The sequence below is a fragment of the Mizuhopecten yessoensis genome, unplaced genomic scaffold (genome assembly GCF_002113885.1).
Source record: "Mizuhopecten yessoensis strain PY_sf001 unplaced genomic scaffold, ASM211388v2 scaffold9561, whole genome shotgun sequence".
In the NCBI taxonomy this organism is placed as follows: Eukaryota; Metazoa; Mollusca; class Bivalvia; order Pectinida; family Pectinidae; genus Mizuhopecten; species Mizuhopecten yessoensis.
Genome location: NW_018408109.1, coordinates 118,480 through 138,316, shown reverse-complemented (window position 1 = coordinate 138,316; position 19,837 = coordinate 118,480). Strand labels below are relative to the sequence as shown.

The 19,837-nt window shown below is 37.7% G+C and overlaps 1 protein-coding gene across 3 annotated transcripts in view; it reads right to left on the bottom strand.

Annotated features, from left to right (window-relative positions):
* Positions 1-19,837, bottom strand: part of LOC110458364 (helicase-like transcription factor) — a 43,051-nt gene that overhangs the window by 1,154 nt on the left and 22,060 nt on the right. For 2 of the 3 annotated variants that reach the window (XM_021510027.1, XM_021510029.1), the window contains exons 16-29: positions 15,249-15,335; positions 14,490-14,576; positions 12,498-12,551; positions 12,069-12,166; positions 11,272-11,415; positions 10,838-10,970; positions 9,105-9,240; positions 8,426-8,605; positions 7,177-7,304; positions 6,272-6,480; positions 5,285-5,416; positions 3,936-4,048; positions 2,591-2,771; positions 482-562 (exon numbers count right to left, since the gene is read on the bottom strand). In XM_021510027.1, coding sequence (XP_021365702.1) covers positions 482-562; positions 2,591-2,771; positions 3,936-4,048; positions 5,285-5,416; positions 6,272-6,480; positions 7,177-7,304; positions 8,426-8,605; positions 9,105-9,240; positions 10,838-10,970; positions 11,272-11,415; positions 12,069-12,166; positions 12,498-12,551; positions 14,490-14,576; positions 15,249-15,335 — 1,763 coding nt within the window. The remainder of the gene's footprint in view (positions 1-481; positions 563-2,590; positions 2,772-3,935; positions 4,049-5,284; positions 5,417-6,271; positions 6,481-7,176; positions 7,305-8,425; positions 8,606-9,104; positions 9,241-10,837; positions 10,971-11,271; positions 11,416-12,068; positions 12,167-12,497; positions 12,552-14,489; positions 14,577-15,248; positions 15,336-19,837) is intronic. The other variant, XM_021510028.1, reaches the window with a different exon arrangement.

Below are 19,837 nucleotides of genomic sequence, written 5' to 3'. Positions count from 1 at the left end.
CATCCATCAGCCCCTGGGGGTCAGTCAGGGCTGATATGTACATACTATCAAACTGCTACCCAATACTGATAATGCTAACCTAAATTGAATTACTTCCAATGGCAATTAAACAAATGTTGGTCCAAAATGTGATTTCCCTATATAAACTTTAGTAAAGTTTACCCCCTCCCCAGGGTCAAGAAATTCACAATTTTAGTATTTGACCCTTTTTGGCCCCGTCCCTCAGGCCCCTGGGGGCTGGGGACCATATAATTCACAATTTTAGTTGACCTTTGGCCATTGAAGGTTCCTGTAAAATTTCATTGAAAATTGGTTCAGGGGTTTTGGAGAAGTCGAAAATGTAAATTGTTTACGGACGCATGACGGATGACGGACGCCGCCGGACAAAAGGCGATCGCAATTGGTCACTTGAGACTTTGTCTCAGGTGACCTAAAAAATTCAACATGATAACAGATAACCAGCTAATCCTCTCATTCATACCTTTGTAATAATGACGTCTCTCTTTTGTCCTAGACGATGACATCTATCAAAACACTGCTCCTCTGCAGCCGGATTCCATGCCTGAAAAGAAAAGATAGGAAGATACAATATTAAAGTGAATTTTGGGAGAGTTATCTCCCTTTGACAGCTTACTAAGTTGGCACAATTGCTACAACATTTCGGCAAAGTCTCTTCACATCCTGTCTTCACACTTTACACACAAGTTATTTACCTCCCTTGTCTTAATATAAAGTTCCGGTGCTGGGTGCTGGATTCAAACCACATACAGAGATAGTGTGAGACACCATGTTTCTCTACAATACATCTCATATTATATATTTTTGTTCCCCCTGTAATATGTAGTAGATCTTCATTGTGCAAGTCAATTTTATGTCACACTAGGCTGATAAACATCACATCGGTCGACTTGCCTTCCCTGTCCCACTGGGTTGGTAAACACTGCAGTTTGTGAGCTACCTCCCCTGTTGTACAGACCTGACAAAACATCAAATCATGTGAACTAGCTCCCACCCTACAGGGCTTATAGTATTAACACCATATCTTTGAGGCAACTGACCAAGCCAACTCAGTTTATTCTGAGGTGACAATTACATAAATCACATAACTTTTACATGTACATGTATTTGCAAGTGAACATCAATCAGTGCATGTTAGTCGTAGCATACATTTTTATCACATAATGTACTGTGTTATCCAGTGAATATACCCATGTCATAATTTTGTGCATATTAACCCATGTAGTATGAGATCCTCTATATAAATATATCCCTTAGTTAAATATATCAGAGGAGGCACGGTAGTCTAGTGGTAGGACGCCCGGCTTGTGACCGAAGGGTTGCGGGTTCGAGTCACAGCATGGCACTATGTCGTATCTTGTTCCAGTCTACTCAGCTGTAAATAAGTATGTGGTTGGGCAGTACTAGAACTGTTGAATGTTAGCTGTGAGCGCTGAAATGGCAGCACCAGCTGTATGCTTCCCTTGGAGTTGAGAAAGATATTGGCTAGTTGCAAAGGCCCTATAACCACGGAAATAATTTGTGAATCGCTTGAGACAACCTACAAACTAGGTTGTGATAAAGCGGTATATAAGAACCTCAAATTATTATTATTATTATCAAAAAGTTTTTTGCAAATCATTAATGATCTATTTCCAAAGCCGATGTCAAAATATCAACTTTCATCGAATATATGTAACTTACAGTATTTAACCAAGGGAAATAAGGAGTTTTTAATTTGTTTCAACCTTTGCTCAAAAAACATGTGATGGATATAAGTAAACTACATACACACTGTGGTGGATATAGGCAAGATTGAATACATGACCGGACATGTGCTTCAATCTAACGCCCAGAAATTTACTAATGACAATTTTTTGACAGAAACCTCATTCTTCTTCCACTTGAGAGAGGCAGCAGCACCTTGGAGACTGAGGTAAAGTTGATGTGGAACCCAGTGCCTTAAAGGAAAGTCACAAACCTTTTCCTCATTGTACGTACTGGGTCCATGAAAATCTCAATAAAGCCTCAAGTGATCATGAGGGCGATATATCATCTATATCAGGCTTTACCGAGGGATTTGCCAAATTTGAAAACCTTGAAGGTGGAATTTTTCTATCCTACATCCTTGGGCATGAAAGAGTATTTTTCTCTCATTCCAACTACCAAAATAAGCTCAGAAGCCATGAAAATGCGTTGGAACTGGCTACCATTTTGAAAATATCATTTTCCCCCAAAGCATTTTTGACAAAAACGAATCCGTCAGCGAGATTAAGCATACTCCATTTTGCAAACAATGTTTGCACAGAAAAACCAATTTCACCTTTCTAGCCTGTATGGTAAGTATATCATAAAAGGTTTTAATTTTATTACATCGCCTTTTCCGCTTTGTGGCATCAGAGTTTTCCAAATTCATGACGCCACGTCATTGTTGCACCATTGTGACATCACGTCACGTAAGATGGGGTAAGATAGAAATTTCTTACACCCCTTTCTTACCCGCAGCTCCACCTTACACACACGGAATTTGAGAAACATATATAGTGTTGTAAAGGACAGTAATATATGCTGCCCATTTCTCTCCATTACTTACTGGGTCCATGAGAAACACCCTAGATGCTGAGGTGAGATTAATGCCAACACCCCCAGCCTTGAGGGACAGTAACATGATAGTAGGTGCCACAGGACTGGGGTCCATGAATTCTTCAACAGCCCTTATCCTCATCTTCAGACTCATGGTACCGTCCAGGCGTGTAAATCTGAAGCCTCTGGCTCTGAAAATGATTAATCACTTTTATACATTTTTAGCTTCAATGGATGAAACTAAAGTACATTTAATTCACAGAGATAAAGATATGATTTTTGTCTACATTTTTTTTAAACTGCCTTAATATCACAGAAATGCTCAAAATCTTCTTTTGTTTAAATTAAGAAATTCAAAGGTTATTTTCAAAGTTGGCCAAATTTCAGGCCTGGTATTTATTCTGCATATTATTCTACATCATTTAAGAATTTTCATTATATAAGTTACCTGAAAATTTCATTTAAAAAAAAGTATACAAACGTTTCTTGCATTTTCATTGAAATACAGTACATGGTTGAATGCTTGAAGGAGTATCATCAACTGACTAACATTATTAAATGTTCTAGGTTAAAACACTTCAAATCTTAATATGTACATTGAGTAGAGAGTAATATAATTAGACATGCTGAGGTGACAATTACTTCATTAGCTTACCTCAAGCCTGCATAGTATTCTTCTCAACTGTTTTATGTGTTATCTTTTCCCCGTATATGCATCACAATGCAGTAGTGCATGGCATTATTTTGCTTCACTTCCCAACGAGATAAAGAGCTCAATTTTTTTGTTTAAAATTGTATCTTTTATTAAGCAAAATATTTTTTAAATAAAATGAAATATTTCAAAAATATTTCACCAAATCATTTTTTAAATAAATTGCAATATTTCCAACAATCAGATTTTGAGATTTTTTTTTATGAAATGGAATAAAATATTAACTACACTAATACACCATGTTAGCAATTGCAACTTTCTGATGAAGAATTTCTTTCAATGACTGAACTAATTTATTTCTCTGACAGGTAGTACTAGCCTAGGTCTGTCTTTAAAATCCATCTATCAAACCTTGTTTTGTGCCATATATGGAGTAAAGTATGGGCCAAAGAAACTGCATATGAAGAACTGAACACTTTTCACATATCAGGAATGTAACAACTAGTGTGTTCTACATTTTGTGAGGTTTCAACAAATTTCACTGTCAGAAAACTGATGTGACATCCAACCAGCCTTGAATGGTGAATATCTTGATTTTACTTCTTCAAATAAATATTTTACTGGCAATACAAGACTTTTGCTGCAAAATTAAAAGCACAGATGAATTGCAGCAAATCTTCAAATATATTAATTAAGTAATTACCGCAGTGGTATTTCCAGAAGACTAAGGAGAGATGTAAATTGTGAGACCACCAGACTTCTAATGGTGTTATCCTCCTCTCGAAGGGTGACCAGAGCATTGATCACGGCGTCTACCTGTGTATCAAAAGATCACAGGAGAATTACAACAGGTATATTCTAATAATTAGTCTCTAATGGCATCAAAGCGACATCACGATGAAGTATATTTTAAGGACTTTTTAAAATACTGCATTAATGTATCAAGTGAATCTCCCAATGGAAAAACAGGTGGATTTCGCCGTTACATATTCATAAAAAATAACTAACTTATAACAGAGGGGATTCCTTATCCCGTTTGGTCAGACAGTTTACATTGTAGATTTTGGCGTTACATCTAATAACACATCTGCATAACACGCCATTTCATTGTAAACAAAATAACTTGCCGTAGGAAGTGTTAGCGAATGAAAACCGTTACCACGTTAGCTATTAAGCAAAGAGTTGCTGAAAAGATAAAGCAAGGATTAAGTTAGGGTAGCTTAATTGCAGGTGGGAAGTATTCAAAGGAGAAAATAACTGCCCTAACAATTAGTACGGTGCATGCATCCTTCCGGATAGTCGATACGAAGTTGAATAAAGCTGAAGTGGAATCAACAGAAATGCTGTTTATGTTATGAAAAAAAGAAGAAGATGCTGTCATCGATATCCCCCACTCGCAGTGCAAAAGTCATTAAAACATGAAGCGTAAACTAAAGGTCAAAATCAGCATCCACAATATGCATTCAGAAGAGCAACCCTAGAAACACAATTGATGCAAGTATAATCAACACAGCACTTGTAGTAGGCAAGATAAAGATGAGAGCAATTCTTCTTAACCAAGTCAATAAAGTGTAAAACATAGGTCAAAATCAGCATCAGCAATATGCATTCAGAAGAGCAACCCTAGAAACACAACTGATGCAAGTATAATCAACATAGCACTTGTAGTAGGCGAGATATAGATAAGAGCAATTCAATGTATAGATCAAAATCAGCATATATACGCAATATGAATTCAGTACAGCAACCCTAGGTACACAATTGATGCAACTATAATCAACATAGCACTTGTAGTAGGCAAGATAAAGATGAGAGCAATTCAATGTATAGATCAAAATCAGCATATATACACAATATGAATTCAGTACAGCAACCCTAGGTACACAATTGATGCAACTATAATCAACATAGCACTTGTAGTAGGCAAGATATAGATGAGAGCAATTCTTCTTAACCAGGTGCATTGACAGACGCCGCACCGAGGCATGGGCTCACTTGGCCCTTCGGGCCAGGTGAGCTAAAATATGCCAGTACCTAATAAAGACACCTTACTTTTGAACTTGACTTCCAGTTTTCTGATGTGATCACATCATCTTCACAATCTTCAGGTTCCTGGAGTTGTTCTGGGGGGACCTCAAGTAATTTACTCTCGTCAATGTCTCCACGGCACAACGGGCATTTTGGCTGTTGAAAAGTATACCAACTTTTAAACCCTAGTCCTGATTACACCATTTCATTTTTGTTCAGTCTTACTTACATGAATTTCTACATGTGCAGGAAATGAACTCACTTGTTTCCCAAAACTAGAACACTGACAGGTCCGCAAGGGCCTCACGTCATGCCCATTACCAATACCCCTCCGTGCTATTTTTAGTAACAGTAACCTTGACCTTAAAAACTCTTTAAACCCCTATTGCACATCTACATATCAGTGTATCAAGGACACCATGTCAAATTGCAAAAAGATAAGACTAGTGGATTCCAAAATTAAGATCCCTCAACTGTCTATTTTAAGTAAGTGACCTTGACCTTAGACAAAGTTTACACCCCTATTGCACATCTGCATATCACAGTGTATTACCATGTCAAATTTCAAAAAGATTTGTCTTTTGGTTTCAGAGATAATCTCCAGGAACGAAATTATGGACTGACAGACAGATGGACAACGTCATTACTATCTGGCACCCACATCTCCGATCTGGGTTATTAAACATAAGGTTTCTAGATGTATCATGAAGGAATTTTTTTCAAGGTTTTATCAAACTTAACACTTAAATTTAGTTTCATAATTTCTTTGTTACAGAAAGACAGTTAGAAAACAAACCTACGCAAATACACACAGGGAATAATATCGAGATAACAACAATTAAGCTGCCAAAAAGATGGAAATATTTGCACTGAAGCTTAGAGATCCTGGAAAATACCTATCCATATTAATCGTCTGATTTAATATACAGTATTTGTATTAGGGATGAGACTTACTGGAAGAAAATATAACGGAAGTGAATGGCGGTGCCCCACTGTGTTTGTGACCTATACCTTGTCAGTTCTGATGACTGCCCCTATACAGGTTTGACAGTAGACATGGGCGCAATGTGTGATGACTGGTTCTTTGAGCATATCCAGACAGATAGCACACTCCTCGTCTGATCCAGACCCCAGTACCATTAGCAGGGCACTAATCAGCTTTTCCCGTAATTCAGTACTCAGGCCATCATTTCCTGATGAAGATGCTGCTTCCACATTTTCTACAAAACAAAGGTTTGATAACATCTTTTCAAACAGTAAACACCTTCTACTATTTTAGTAAGGTGTCAAGTTCAATTTTCTTCAAAATCAAATTTTGATATGTCAATATATTTTGTGATTTGATTGCTTTGTAAATTATGTGAAAAAGTTATAATCACAAAGAAATGCTGTATCTATTGCTGTCATAACTACATATATACTTTATACATTAAAGAAAAGAAATTAAATGATTGTGATTATTATTATTAATGTCTCAGATTCAAAGGAGAGTCTGTTAAATAGGTCAACTTTAAAGATATTCCACGGATATAGATGTATTAAATGATTAACAAGAGTACCACGGGGCAGAACAATATACGCCCGTCGAATGCCATATAGTGTTATTTACTTTCTTACATTGAAGTACGATCTGCATCATTCTAAGAGTGGTAAGCTGACATGCTATAAACAAGAGGCCCGTATTGCTCACCTGAATATGTTAAAAATAATTAGTATGGAAGGTAGGCTGTATCCATCATTTGATGCATGGGTTGAGATGTATTACCTAAGGTGCATCTATGGCCCAAGTTTGGTTGGTCTAGCACTTACATTTTCAGTGAAACTAACTTTAACACAAAAACTTAATGTTGATGCCGACGAAAAAACAACACCTTAGTCTCCCTTCCGCATTTTTTGCTCTGAATTAACCATGTTACCTAAGACTTCTTTCACAGCAGCAGCTGCCTTAGCAATGAGCAAAGGGTGACAGCACAGTTGTCTGAGTCTCATCAGGATGGCTAACACCTCGCCATAGTTGTGGAGTAGTGTCCCCTGTCTGAAGTACCTGGAGCCAAACAACATTTAAGTGTATCAGGTGTATAAGCTAGCAAATACCTGCAAGACAAGAATGCCTCTGAAGCTATATAAAATTAATTTTAATTATTTGATAATAGTAACATTGACTTTCACCTTGTAATACAAATAGTTTTTAGGTAATATCATACTGGAGAAATTAGATTGAATGATAATGTATTGAATCTATTAAGAAATGAAATCACAAGATATTCTGGGCCATTTTTTGTTTTCTTTTAAGATTACAGTAAACTTGGATATAACCATGAACTAAACCTGCAATAACCCACTTCGTTTGCTAAAATTCCACCTGAAAACAAATCACAAGGTATTCCCAAGCTTTCCCTTTGTATACAGTTTGATAAAACACCATTAAGAAATGATGTCACTAGAGCTGAATCAAGAACAGACAGGAAACTACAAATGTATATGTCCCCTACAGAATGGCAGGAGCTAAAAAACTCACTAGATCATCAACTTATTACAATGACGGTTGATGAAGATTAAAGGCAAGTTTCATGGTTGACGTCATGATCTCATTGAGAAAGGTTTTATTTACCGGGGTAATATTAAGGCCGATGTTTATGGTTTACTCATTCACCCCTGAAATTTCATAATGAACTATTACAACCATTGAATTGGAAGAGTTCAAATATGTCTTCAGGGGTGAATGACTTAAGCTCATTTGTGTGCCTTGTTTCATCTATGAAGAAGATGCATGTTCTTCGGGAACTTGTACTTTTACAAGGGCTATCACATACATGTAAATATTTCCTGTTTTTCTAAGTAAATATTATTAAGACTGGTGGGGACTCATTATTGAGGATGTGTTTTGCTTTTATATGCTGGCAGACTTTGCTATTTAATATATAAACTTTATCTATTTTACAACAATTATGAAACAAGTTTTTACAACTTATATTTATCATTCTTGTTGGCCCGCATGTTAGCGCGCAGGGGGAGGAAACCGGAGTATCGAGGGAGCAGGCCACCTCATACTTTTTCGTGTACGATCGAGGAATCAAACGCTGGCCGCCTTGGCAAGTGCGCTTTCCACTACCCCACCCGACCACTTTGCCATTTCACACTGACCATGGCTTTCGTTGTCCTTACTTGCTAACTATGACCTTGCCCTCATTCTGCATGGCTTCGTAAACATTTCTTTCCTCCTCGGACATTTTGATGTGCTCTACAAACACCTTCCTGTCTGGCAGTTCCACCAGTGGTTTGTCATTTATTTTCTGGTTCTTGGTTCTTCGCAGGGCGATGGCCGACATCAAGTGGCATACTCTCCTGTGTAACAAACATTAATTAAATGTGATTAATACCTGGGGTTGTCCGGGTTATTTGAGATTTGCCAATGTATCATACCACTTGAATTGTACTTTTTAAGTATTATGGTGAAATTTCTGGAGAGTTGTCTCCCTTGGACCATTGACCGCGCTGACACAAGATCTTTTTGAACGACAGGATAACATCACTGTGATGTATTGGCGCGGTCTCTTTATATCCTGATATCAAACAGACAACACAGGAGTGATTTTCCTCCACATTGTAACTGATTTTGGGACCTGAGAGCAGTTCCCTTTTCCATGTAGAGACAGTGTCTAATAACACACACCACATTTTCCTACACTATGTTATTTACTACTGTAATACTTATTTCTAAATAGAAAAATTGGTTAAAAATTACTATTGTATACCTTAAAGCATTTAATAATATAAGGTACATTTTTTTTGCAGAGGCTTTTGAATGCAATCTTAAGGAAGTCATGCATACAGGAGTTCATACCTGAGGGCACTTTCCTCTCCTTGGTCCAGCGGCCGTTCAATGGTGCGACGCCACCATTGTTTGTCTGTGAAGGGGTTTATCTGAAGAAAGTTGACCAGGGACCACAGATCCTTCATGGAGTTCTGTATGGGGGTACCTGTATTAATCAAAATAATATCATAACAACTTCATACAGAGCAGTATCAAACTTCCTCAGAACTGTATTCAGAATGTCTTTCATTGCAAAATTCAGAACATTCAAATATTTTAAATTGCGGATTTCATGTTCCATGATTTTACACGTATTGATGTTTTTTTGTCATGGATTAATTCAATCTGCATTTTACTGCCAAACAGACAATCCATACTGTCCCCAACGCTGTCGGGAAAACAACAATCTCTATACAACACACATCAAGGTGCCGTGAGCTGAGCCCACACCTCCCAAGCACAGAAGGTTCCAGGTGCTGTGTAAGAAATATACATGTACACCACCTTAGGAAAACTAATACAATTTTGTACAAGGCTGTATATTCCTTAAATAATTCAGTCTTATTGAAATAGGGATAACTAGAGAAAAAATAAATCAGAGTCAAACTTATTATCCAGGTATATGAGCTAGCTCAGTTTTTTGATATCATGCATTGTGCAATTGATGGTCACTTAACTGTATACACTGTATACACTCACTAGCACACAATTACCATGTACCGCACATAGAAGTTCAGCTTATTTATTGAAGTATTAATTTCTTTGTTGAAGGTTATATTCAAACATCCAGTACAAATATTGTGAGGTATGGTCAGGTGTTGTACATTTGTTCAGATCAACCTTGAGATTTGGAAGGATTTTTTTTACTAATGATACAACAATGTTCCCAAAGAGGGTTATTTCACTCATCCATTCAAGTTACTATAGAGTAATTTGTGCCAGACAAGAAATCTGATAATGAAGTTATGATTGTAATAAGCAGAGAGAAGACAGCTAATGGAGTAATAGAATCTCACATCTCCTTGGGGGTGAGATATAGGGGAATCTCAACTGGAGGGGGAAGATTCTTATATTGCCAAACATGAGGTTTTGCCGAGGGTTGGACTGTTGACATCACGTCATACCATTGTTATAAATAGGGGAATCCCCAGCATCTCAACCCTAGGGTAAGACGAGGATTTCTCTCATTTCCCCGTGTGTAAGATAGAGCTGTCCAGGGTAAAAAAGGGGTGTAGGAAATTTCTATCTTACACCCCATTTCAAGTGACGTGACGTCACAAATTTGGAACTCTTTGATACCACAATGCGGAAAAGGCAACGTGATGAAATTAAAACCTTTTATTATATATTTATCGTACATGTTAGAAAGATGTTCTTAATTTTTCTGTGCAAACACCGTTTGCAAATATGGGATATGCTTAATCTGGCTAGCTGATTCGTTTTTGTCTAAAAAGCTGAGGGGAAAAATTGATATTTTCAAAATGGTGGCCAGTCCAAACACATTTTCATGATTTCTGAGCCAGTTCTGGTGATTGGAATGAGAGAAAAATACTCTTTCATTCCCAAGGGTGTAAGATAAGGAAATTCCACCCTCGGGATTTTCAAATTTGTCAAAACCCACGGCAAAGTGTTTTACCAAGTTTGAAAAAAACCTCGGGTGGAATTTCCCTATCCTACACCCCTGGGCATGAAAGAGTCTTATAATCTCACACCGGTAAAATTGTGGATACACCTGTCCAGGGTAAGAGAAATCGTAGTCTCACCTGTGAGGATCCATTTGCGTTCTGCCTTGAGCTGACAAATGGCCTTGGTCTGCTGGGCATTGGGATTCCTGATGGCATGGCCCTCGTCTAACACAATTCGCAGCCAGTCCACCTTGAGCAGGGTGCTCTTACCCTGGTTACACATGACAGACACTTATATCAGACACCCAGGTAATTCTTTCCTTACAGTCAGAACAACACACACACGTCGCGCATGTATAACTGACATTAAAAAAGAAGAACAAATCCAAAATACTGCGGAGCATTTTACTGTAAAGAACTTATTTTTTTAGAGAACTTGCAATATATTTATATTTTCCAAAACACTGTTGTGTACTTTTTCAACAATGTTGATGGAAAACCAAGTCAAGTAATTACAACATTTTTTAAGATATATATCAATTTCCTGAATGTGTAAGCACGACCTTGCTTACCTTGGCATCGGCGGCGAGTGTGGAGTAGGTGGTGAGTACTACGTCCTGTTTACTGAGGAGTGTGGGATCCTTGGTCCGTGATGACCCGTAGTACGTGTAGATCTCCATGTGAGCATTCTCGTGTATATGATCCTCCAGCTGGTTCTGTGTACAAAAGGGTTATATCATACAACACCTGATGTTTGTTTGTTTGTTTTTATTTTACGTCCTATTAACAGGCAATAACAGCTAAGGTCATTTAAGGACTTGCCAGGTTTTAGGTAGTGGAAGAAAGCCGGCGTTCCCGGTGAAATACCACCGACCTACGGCCAGTACCTGGTGACTGCCCCACTTAGACCTTGAACCCGCGACCAAGTAGAGGAGGGCTATTGGTAGCATAATGTCAGACGCCCTAACCACTCTGGCCACCACGGCCCCAAACATCTGATGACTCTTAAAAACAATGCAAGAACCTAAATATGATGGACAATGGTAAAGGATTCAGGAGCGAAAGTATCATCATGCATTGAAAGATGAGCATATTGATAAACAAAGCATCTCTCCTTTGAAAGGAACAATAGCAGTCAATAATCAAAATACAAGGGAGATAATATGAAATTGTTTCTGTTTCCCTATATAGACCATCCACCCGATGGTGGAACTGGCCAGCATTAGAGTAGTCCTATGTATTTAAGGTATAACATTTAATATTAAGGATGCATGTTTTAATTAACAGCACTCTTATATTGTACACCAAATAAAGGAGCTGAAACCAAGACATCTTGTCAACCCTATTCTACAGAAGTCAATCCACTTACATGCCAGTTACTGATCACAGACAGTGGCGCGACTATGAGGGTGGCCCTCGCTCCTTTGCAAGGTGTTCGCCCAGACAACTTCCCACATGTACTTGTACCTATCAAAACAATATCGAGTCGTAACGACATTAAAATACATATTCAAGGTTGTATAATTTCATATTTAGAGTACAGGCAGGTTTTGAAAAGTTCCACAAGCCTGATCTTTACTTTGATAGCAGATATTGAAAACTTTCACTAGTACGACATAAAACCTGCTAGTTCTTGGCATCTGGCTAGAGTAATTGTTTATCCCTTCTACTATAGCAAGTCCTTCAAACTATTTTGGTTCAATTTTTTGAATTTTATACAAAAATTATACTCCATGCTATAAAATGATAAAAATATTTTGATAGTGCATTCCAGAGCTAGCACAATACAAGCCATTACCTGGACTGTTGCATCGGATTGCTATATCATCTGGAATGTCGGGTAACTCGTCATCTGTAAACAGAAATTATAATCAGTAAGGTGCACTGAACAAATCAATGCCTCATTCAGATTCAAGTTAGAAATCACGATATTGGTTGACAACAGTGTCTAGTAATAATGTGTTTGTCTATACAGTTTCTTGAAATGATAGGGTAAGTTTCTTCCACTAGGTCATCCATTTTTCTCCAATACTTTGGGCATGAGAGGGGGTAAAAATTAAAACATCTCACAAAAGACATGATGGCCCCTATTTCTTCTACCATTTGCCCAAGAATTCGGTAAAAACCGAGACACGGTGAATGCAACATTACAGTTAACTTTCTAGATTACATGCCAATTAAGGAAGAGCATATTTGGAGATTGCAGAAAAAGTGTGCATACCAAAAGTATACTCAACAAGATGCACATATATGACCTGTGTTGCTCACCTAGAAATTTTGAATAGGAGCTAGTTGATATGTAAGTCAATGTCCTTTTTCAAATAAGGGTTCATATAGATTATAATGTCAAACCAAATTCAAGGACTTTTCAAGGCCACAGTCCAGTATTCAAGGCTTTTCAGGGCCACAGTCCAGTATTCAAGGCCTTTCAGGCAGGGCCACAGTCCAGTATTCAAGGCTTTTTAGGGCCAAAGTGAAATTCAGGGCTTTTCAGGGCCACAGTCCAGTATTCAAGGCTTTTCAGGGCCAAAGTGAAATTCAGGGCTTTTCAAGGCCCAAAGTGAAATTCAAGGCTTTTTCAAGGCTGATGCGAACCCTGTTACACAGGATACATCAAGAAGTGGGGTATTTTTTATTTCGTGATTAATATCAGGAACCTGCCTGTCCCAAAAAGCATTCAATTTGATGGTGGAATACACCTTTGTTTTTTTGTTTTTTTCTTGGAGGGGGGGCCAGTCTCTGATGTCAGTGTCTGTGCCTCCAGCTAATGCTGATTAAGCAAGGATTTATGGCCACTTAACCTAGTTGTATAGGGGTCGAATTTTAGCAAGATTTCAGCAGCATCAACAATTTTAATGTACATGTGTATCAATTTTATTTTATTTTGCTAAGGGACAGATAGTAAGGTAGTTCAGCTTCGGAGTCGAAGCAGGAGAAGAGAGTTGGGTTGGGGAGTTGAGTTAAGGAGTTTTGAGGAGGGAGTTGGGAGTTGGAGAGACAAAGTTGAGAGGTCTAGAGATATAGAGGAGAGTTAGAAAATTAGAATTAAAGTGAGAATTAGAAGTTGGTAATAATAGTAGTTTTAGGTGTAGTTCATAAATCTGTGTAGCTTTACAGTTTATAGTTGGAGATAAATTTGGAGTGGAGAGATTGAGTTCACAATGGTGATTTGTAAATACGTGTAGTTTTACAGTTTATAGAATTCGGAGATAAATTTGGAGTGGAGAGATTGAGTTCACAATGATGAAGACTTGTATATTTTATTATGGATCAAAAAACTTGTGTTGTACTGTAAATATATTGTAAATATAAATGTACTTATTTTTGTTGTTCAATTAATTTGAACTGGTGGCCTAGGAAATTGAGAAGACAGCATCAGTTATAAATAAGAGAACCGTCAGTGGAGATTGGATTACTAAAAACTAGTGTCCAGCAGTAGGGATAATCTAGAAATGTAACACGGGTGGCAGCACTACTGTAAATTAAGTTGGTTACTCCATAAACATTTAGGTGAGTCAAATAATAATTTACGTTGTGTACTTCAATGTGTTGTTTAGGCCTGCGCAACACAAAAAGTAGAAATGCAGGGATTTTTTTATTTGTGTATTTATTTTACATCAATCATACTCTATTAAAACAATAACATATTTTAACAGTAACGGAGGTAATCAGGAGATTTTCTTCACCAAATAAAAAATAAAATAATAAAATCAAATGTTTTATTTTCCCTATTTATTTGGAGCTGAAACAGGGAACACACCTATATTTTTATTTGGCCTTAGCCACTTACCACTTATATGAGGACTGTTCCATCCACGAGAAGGGGTGATCGACGGATCTGGAAGGTCATCACATTGCAAGTCATTCGTAGTTTTGGCTATAAACAATCAAATGAAACAATTAGATAAACTCCTATTGTTTCCATTCCCCCCCTATACAGTGAGTAATTCAGAATCTATGTTTTATATCTCATTTAGGTTTTTTACTTAAGCATTAATGATCTTAAATGAATATTCCCTTAATGCAATATAAAAAATACTTGTTCCAAAGTTTGATATGAGTCACAAAATGAGTCTGGAAATCATCATAATAGTGACGCTTTGCTGAGCTAAAATGAAAACTCCAGGACAATTTTCAAAATCTCTTATGAAAAAGACCAGAAACTTAAGATCCTTTATAGCACATATTAAACAACTAAACAAAAGTTAAACACCATTTTCCCTGATCACCCTCAACTTTTCAAAGATGCGATTTTGAAGTCCAGTGCGTTACGTCTATTGTCCTAATAGTGATGTCATAGTTGAACATCCTGTGAGGTCACAATTGAAATATAACATACTTCACTAGTTCCCTATGACACAAGTATGACATAGATATGTTCACAGCCTAACACATTTGGTTAAAAAAAACTTTTGTGTTAAAACAGCTTATTGTTCCCAAAATGATGAACGTAGATGATTATGGCAGGGAACATTCCAGATACTTCATAAACAAAAGCCAGTTTTAACCAGTTGAAGATGCATGATCACCGATGTCTCTATTTACACACCTGAGTTATGAGCCGTGATAGTAATTGTTGGCTTCGCTGGAACTTCCTTTCCAAGCAGGTTCCCATTCTTCAGGATCAGCGAAAGATCTGAGAAACATCACAATGATCAGGTTATAACAAACCTGGATCTTTGAGCAATCATGGGAAAAAATATTTCCATATATTGAGCCTCCTTGGCTTAAGAATGTTCCAGACTAAATGAAACTTTAAACTACTCTGTCCCAGCATGATACAGGTCAAATATCAGCATCCAGGGCCTCCTGGTATTGTAGAAGTAGTTGTTTAAAGATATTTACATATTTGACCCCTGTGACCTTGAAAGTAGGTCAGTAATTTATTTAGGGAAACTTCATACCACTCTATCCCAGGTACTTATTAGCCAAATATCATTACTCTGGGCCTCCTGGTTATTCAGAAGATGTTCAAAGGTTTTAAACACATTTGATTCTTATGATCTTTTAAGTAGGACAAGGTCATTTATTTGAGCATAATTTCAGTTCATGCCAAGTACCTTTTGGCCAAGTATCATTACTCTGGGCCTCCTGGTTATAAAGAAATTGTTTAAAGGTTTTTACATATTTAACCCATGACATTGAAAGTAGGACAAGGTCATTTATTTGAGGAAACTTTAAAGCACTCTGTCCAAGGTACCTGCTGCCTACTGGCCAAATATTAGGGTCCTAGGTTCTCCAGTTCTTAAGAAGAAGTTGTACAAAGAAAAAGTTGACGGACAACACACCATACCATAAGCTCCACTGGCATTCGTGCCAGGTGAGCTAAAAATTATGACCATACATATAATGTTTTAATATTGATGAGGCAATTGTTAGGTAGGCCTTTAATCAGACATTGATCTAATGTCTGTACGATACTATATAGCTAGGTATTACTCATTTACTGACAGACGATCTTTGACTGGAGCGTAGAGTATCGGGAGTGGAATCAAAGATCTGGTTTTAATCAGATTGGATTTGTATAAGCTTCATTGTATGTGTCAACTTGTTAAACACAATCTACACTGGCCTACCTTTGGTACTACACTATAACTTATGTCTTTATTATCACTGTGTATCAGTCAGTTACCTGTTGCCCCACAAGGAAGTTATTTACTATGTATTGGTTGGTTACCTGTTGCTTCACAAGGAAGTTATTCACCATGTACAACTGCAGCTCTAAACAGGTACATTTACACACCGCTGCAGCGATGGCCGTATCCAGAGCAGAAATTTGTTGATATTGCTATCTAGTAAGCAGCATTGTCAAATTCAGCCAAACATTTGTCTTTAAGTTTTGATCAAACTTTTACAATGTCAGCAGGAAAGTGAGTTTTATTAACAAAGCCAGAGGGAAGTTCATCATGTGATTGTGAATTCTAGGGCTGGACAAATATGGTGTGGTGTGGTGTGGGTGGAAAACTTGGATTCATCATCACAGTGTCGACCTGGTAACATCAGTGATCATTAGGTAGTTATTCTATAGTGGGTTTTTTACATTACTAAATGTCTTACAATTATATACGACTGGAGGGGACAGTAAAATCCAAAGTCACATTTTTTTACATAACAAACTCTAATTTGTGAGTGTTTATACAAAAACAACAAACGCCTTCAAGATTTCAAAAAATAATTTAGCTTTTTTATCAAAATGGCAACCCCTATTAGCCAAATGCCTCTCCGTATGAAAGGTCAAACTACATGTATTCACCATAATGGGAGACAACTAGAATTTTATTGTGAAAAATGTCAGGAACTGGTTTGTCCTAAATGCCTTTCTTCTATTCACAAAATCCATCCAGTTTGTGAGCTAAGTGAAATCACTCCTAACAAAGAACAAGACATTAAAAACTTTATACACAAAACAGAAAAAAATGACCTTGTGCAAATTGGGAAATACATCACTGCTAGCGATACGCTCCTTAAAAACAACACCAGTACTTTTGAGAAGCTGTCACAAAAGTTGAAAATGCAAACAGATAAATTGAAACAAGAGCTGGACATGCTTACAGAACAGACACTCTCTCTTTATCACAAAATGGAAGAGGATAATACCAAGCTGATAAAGAAATACAAACAGGACTTGGAGATGTACGAGAAGCAACTCGAACAACAAATTCAAGAATGTAAAGCAGCTCTCCAGCGTGGTTCACACATACAGATTTATGATACATTTTGTGAGATCCATTCTCCTACATACAGTCTCCCGGTAAAACCTGCCCTGGTTACTGCCAACTTCACTCCAACTGAAAATCCTCAAGATCACTTGAAAACAGCCTTGGGAAAAGTTATCACTTCAGCATACAAACTACTGCCACAGACCAAGGTAGTGAAAGAGTGGAAGTCTCCATGTAACATTGATTCTATATGTCCCGTCACTGATGGTCAGGTGTGGATCAAGAACGATGACACAATAACTCTCCTGGACACAAAGGGCAAAGTAATACAGGAAGTCAATCACGATGTCTATATCAATGACATCAGTCTGTCACCTACCACACACACACTGTGGGTCTGTGATATAGAAAACAACGTCATGGAGCTGGTATCAGGACGACTGACACACAGATTCAGTACCAAGGAGTTTCCCAGGTGTATATGTGTTACAGCCAGTAACCATGTCATTGTAGGGATTACCAAACACATCTCCAAATTTACCACAGATGGTAAATTGGTGTGTACTACTATGGCTAAAGGGACTGGGAAACCATTAGTGTGTACACCAGACAGCATCTCAGAGTGTTCTGTCACTCACAATGTGGCAGTCGCTGATTTCAGTAGTGAAAGAGATGGTGGTGATGGAAAGCGACATGTCGTTGTCATGGACACTGATTTCAAACATCTGTTTGTATATAGAGGTGACATCCCCAGTACATATAAACCAACACCACAAACAGGAGGTAAACCATTTAATCCCTATGATGTGGTGTATGACAGTGTGGGGAACCTGATCATAGGAGAATGTAACAACCACAGGGTCCTACTCATCAGTGGAGGTGGCGAGTTCCTCAGGGTCATACACACAGATACAGTCTATACAGCCGCTGTAGGTATGGACAGGGAGGATGTTCTGTGGGCAGTGTTTGGGACATTAGTTCAGAAAGTCAAATTACTACAGTACAGCAGTGTGTGACACCTGTAACCAAACAACTAGTATATCTAGTTATCATGACAATGACATGGAAATCAGAGACAAAGGAAACTTATCATGATTACAAATCAACTAAGGATGTGAGACATTCACAGGATTATCTATAAGTAAAATGTCTAGACTACAGAGTGTGAGACATTCACAGGATTATGTATAAGTAACCACAGGGTCCTACTCATCAGTGGAGGTGGCGAGTTCCTCAGGGTCATACCCACAGATACAGTCTATACAGCCGCTGTAGGTATGGACAGGGAGGATGTTCTGTGGGCAGTGTTTGGGACATTAGTTCAGAAAGTCAAATTACTACAGTACAGCAGTGAGTTACACCTGTAACCAAACAACTAGTATATCTAGTTATCATGACAATGACATGGAAATCAGAGACAAAGGAAACTTATCATGATTACAAATCAACTAAAGATGTGAGAAATTCACAGGATTATCTATAAGTAAAATGGCTAGACTACAGAGTGTGAGACATTCACAGGATTATACGCAAAATGTCTAGACTACAGAGTGTATGACATTCACAGGATTATCTATAAGTAAAATGTCCAGACTACAGAGTGTGAGACATTCACAGGATTATACGTAAAATGTCAAGTCTACAGAGTGTATGACATTCACAGGATTATGTATACGTAAAAAATATCTAGACTGCAGAGTGTGTGACATAAGTAAAATGTCTAGACTACAGAGCGTGAGCCTTTCACAGGATTATGTATAAGTAAAATGTCTAGGCTACAGAGTGTGAGACATTCACAGGATTATGTATAAGTAACCACAGGGTCCTACTCATCAGTGGAGGTGGCGAGCTCCTCAGGGTCATACACACAGATACAGTCTATACAGCCGCTGTAGGTATGGACAGGGAGGATGTTCTGTGGGCAGTGTTTGGGACATTAGTTCAGAAAGTCAAATTACTACAGTACAGCAGTGAGTGACACCTGTAACCAAACAACTAGTATATCTAGTTATCATGACAATGACATGGAAAGCAGAGACAAAGGAAACTTATCATGATTACAAATCAACTAAGGATATGAGACATTCACAGGATTATCTATAAGTAAAATGTCTAGGCTACAGAGTGTGAGACATTCACAGGATTATACGCAAAATGTCTAGACTACAGAGTGTATGACATTCACAGGATTATGTATACGTAAAATATCTAGACTACAGTGACATTCACAGGATTATGTATAAGTAACATGTCTAGACTACAGAGTGTGTGACATTCACAGGATTATACGTAAAATGTCAAGTCTACAGAGTGTATGACATTCACAGGATTATGTATACGTAAAAAATATCTAGACTGCAGAGTGTGTGACATAAGTAAAATGTCCAGACTACAGAGTGTGAGACATTCACAGGATTATGTATAAGTAAAATGTCTAGGCTACAGAGTGTGAGACATTCACAGGATTATGTATAAGTAA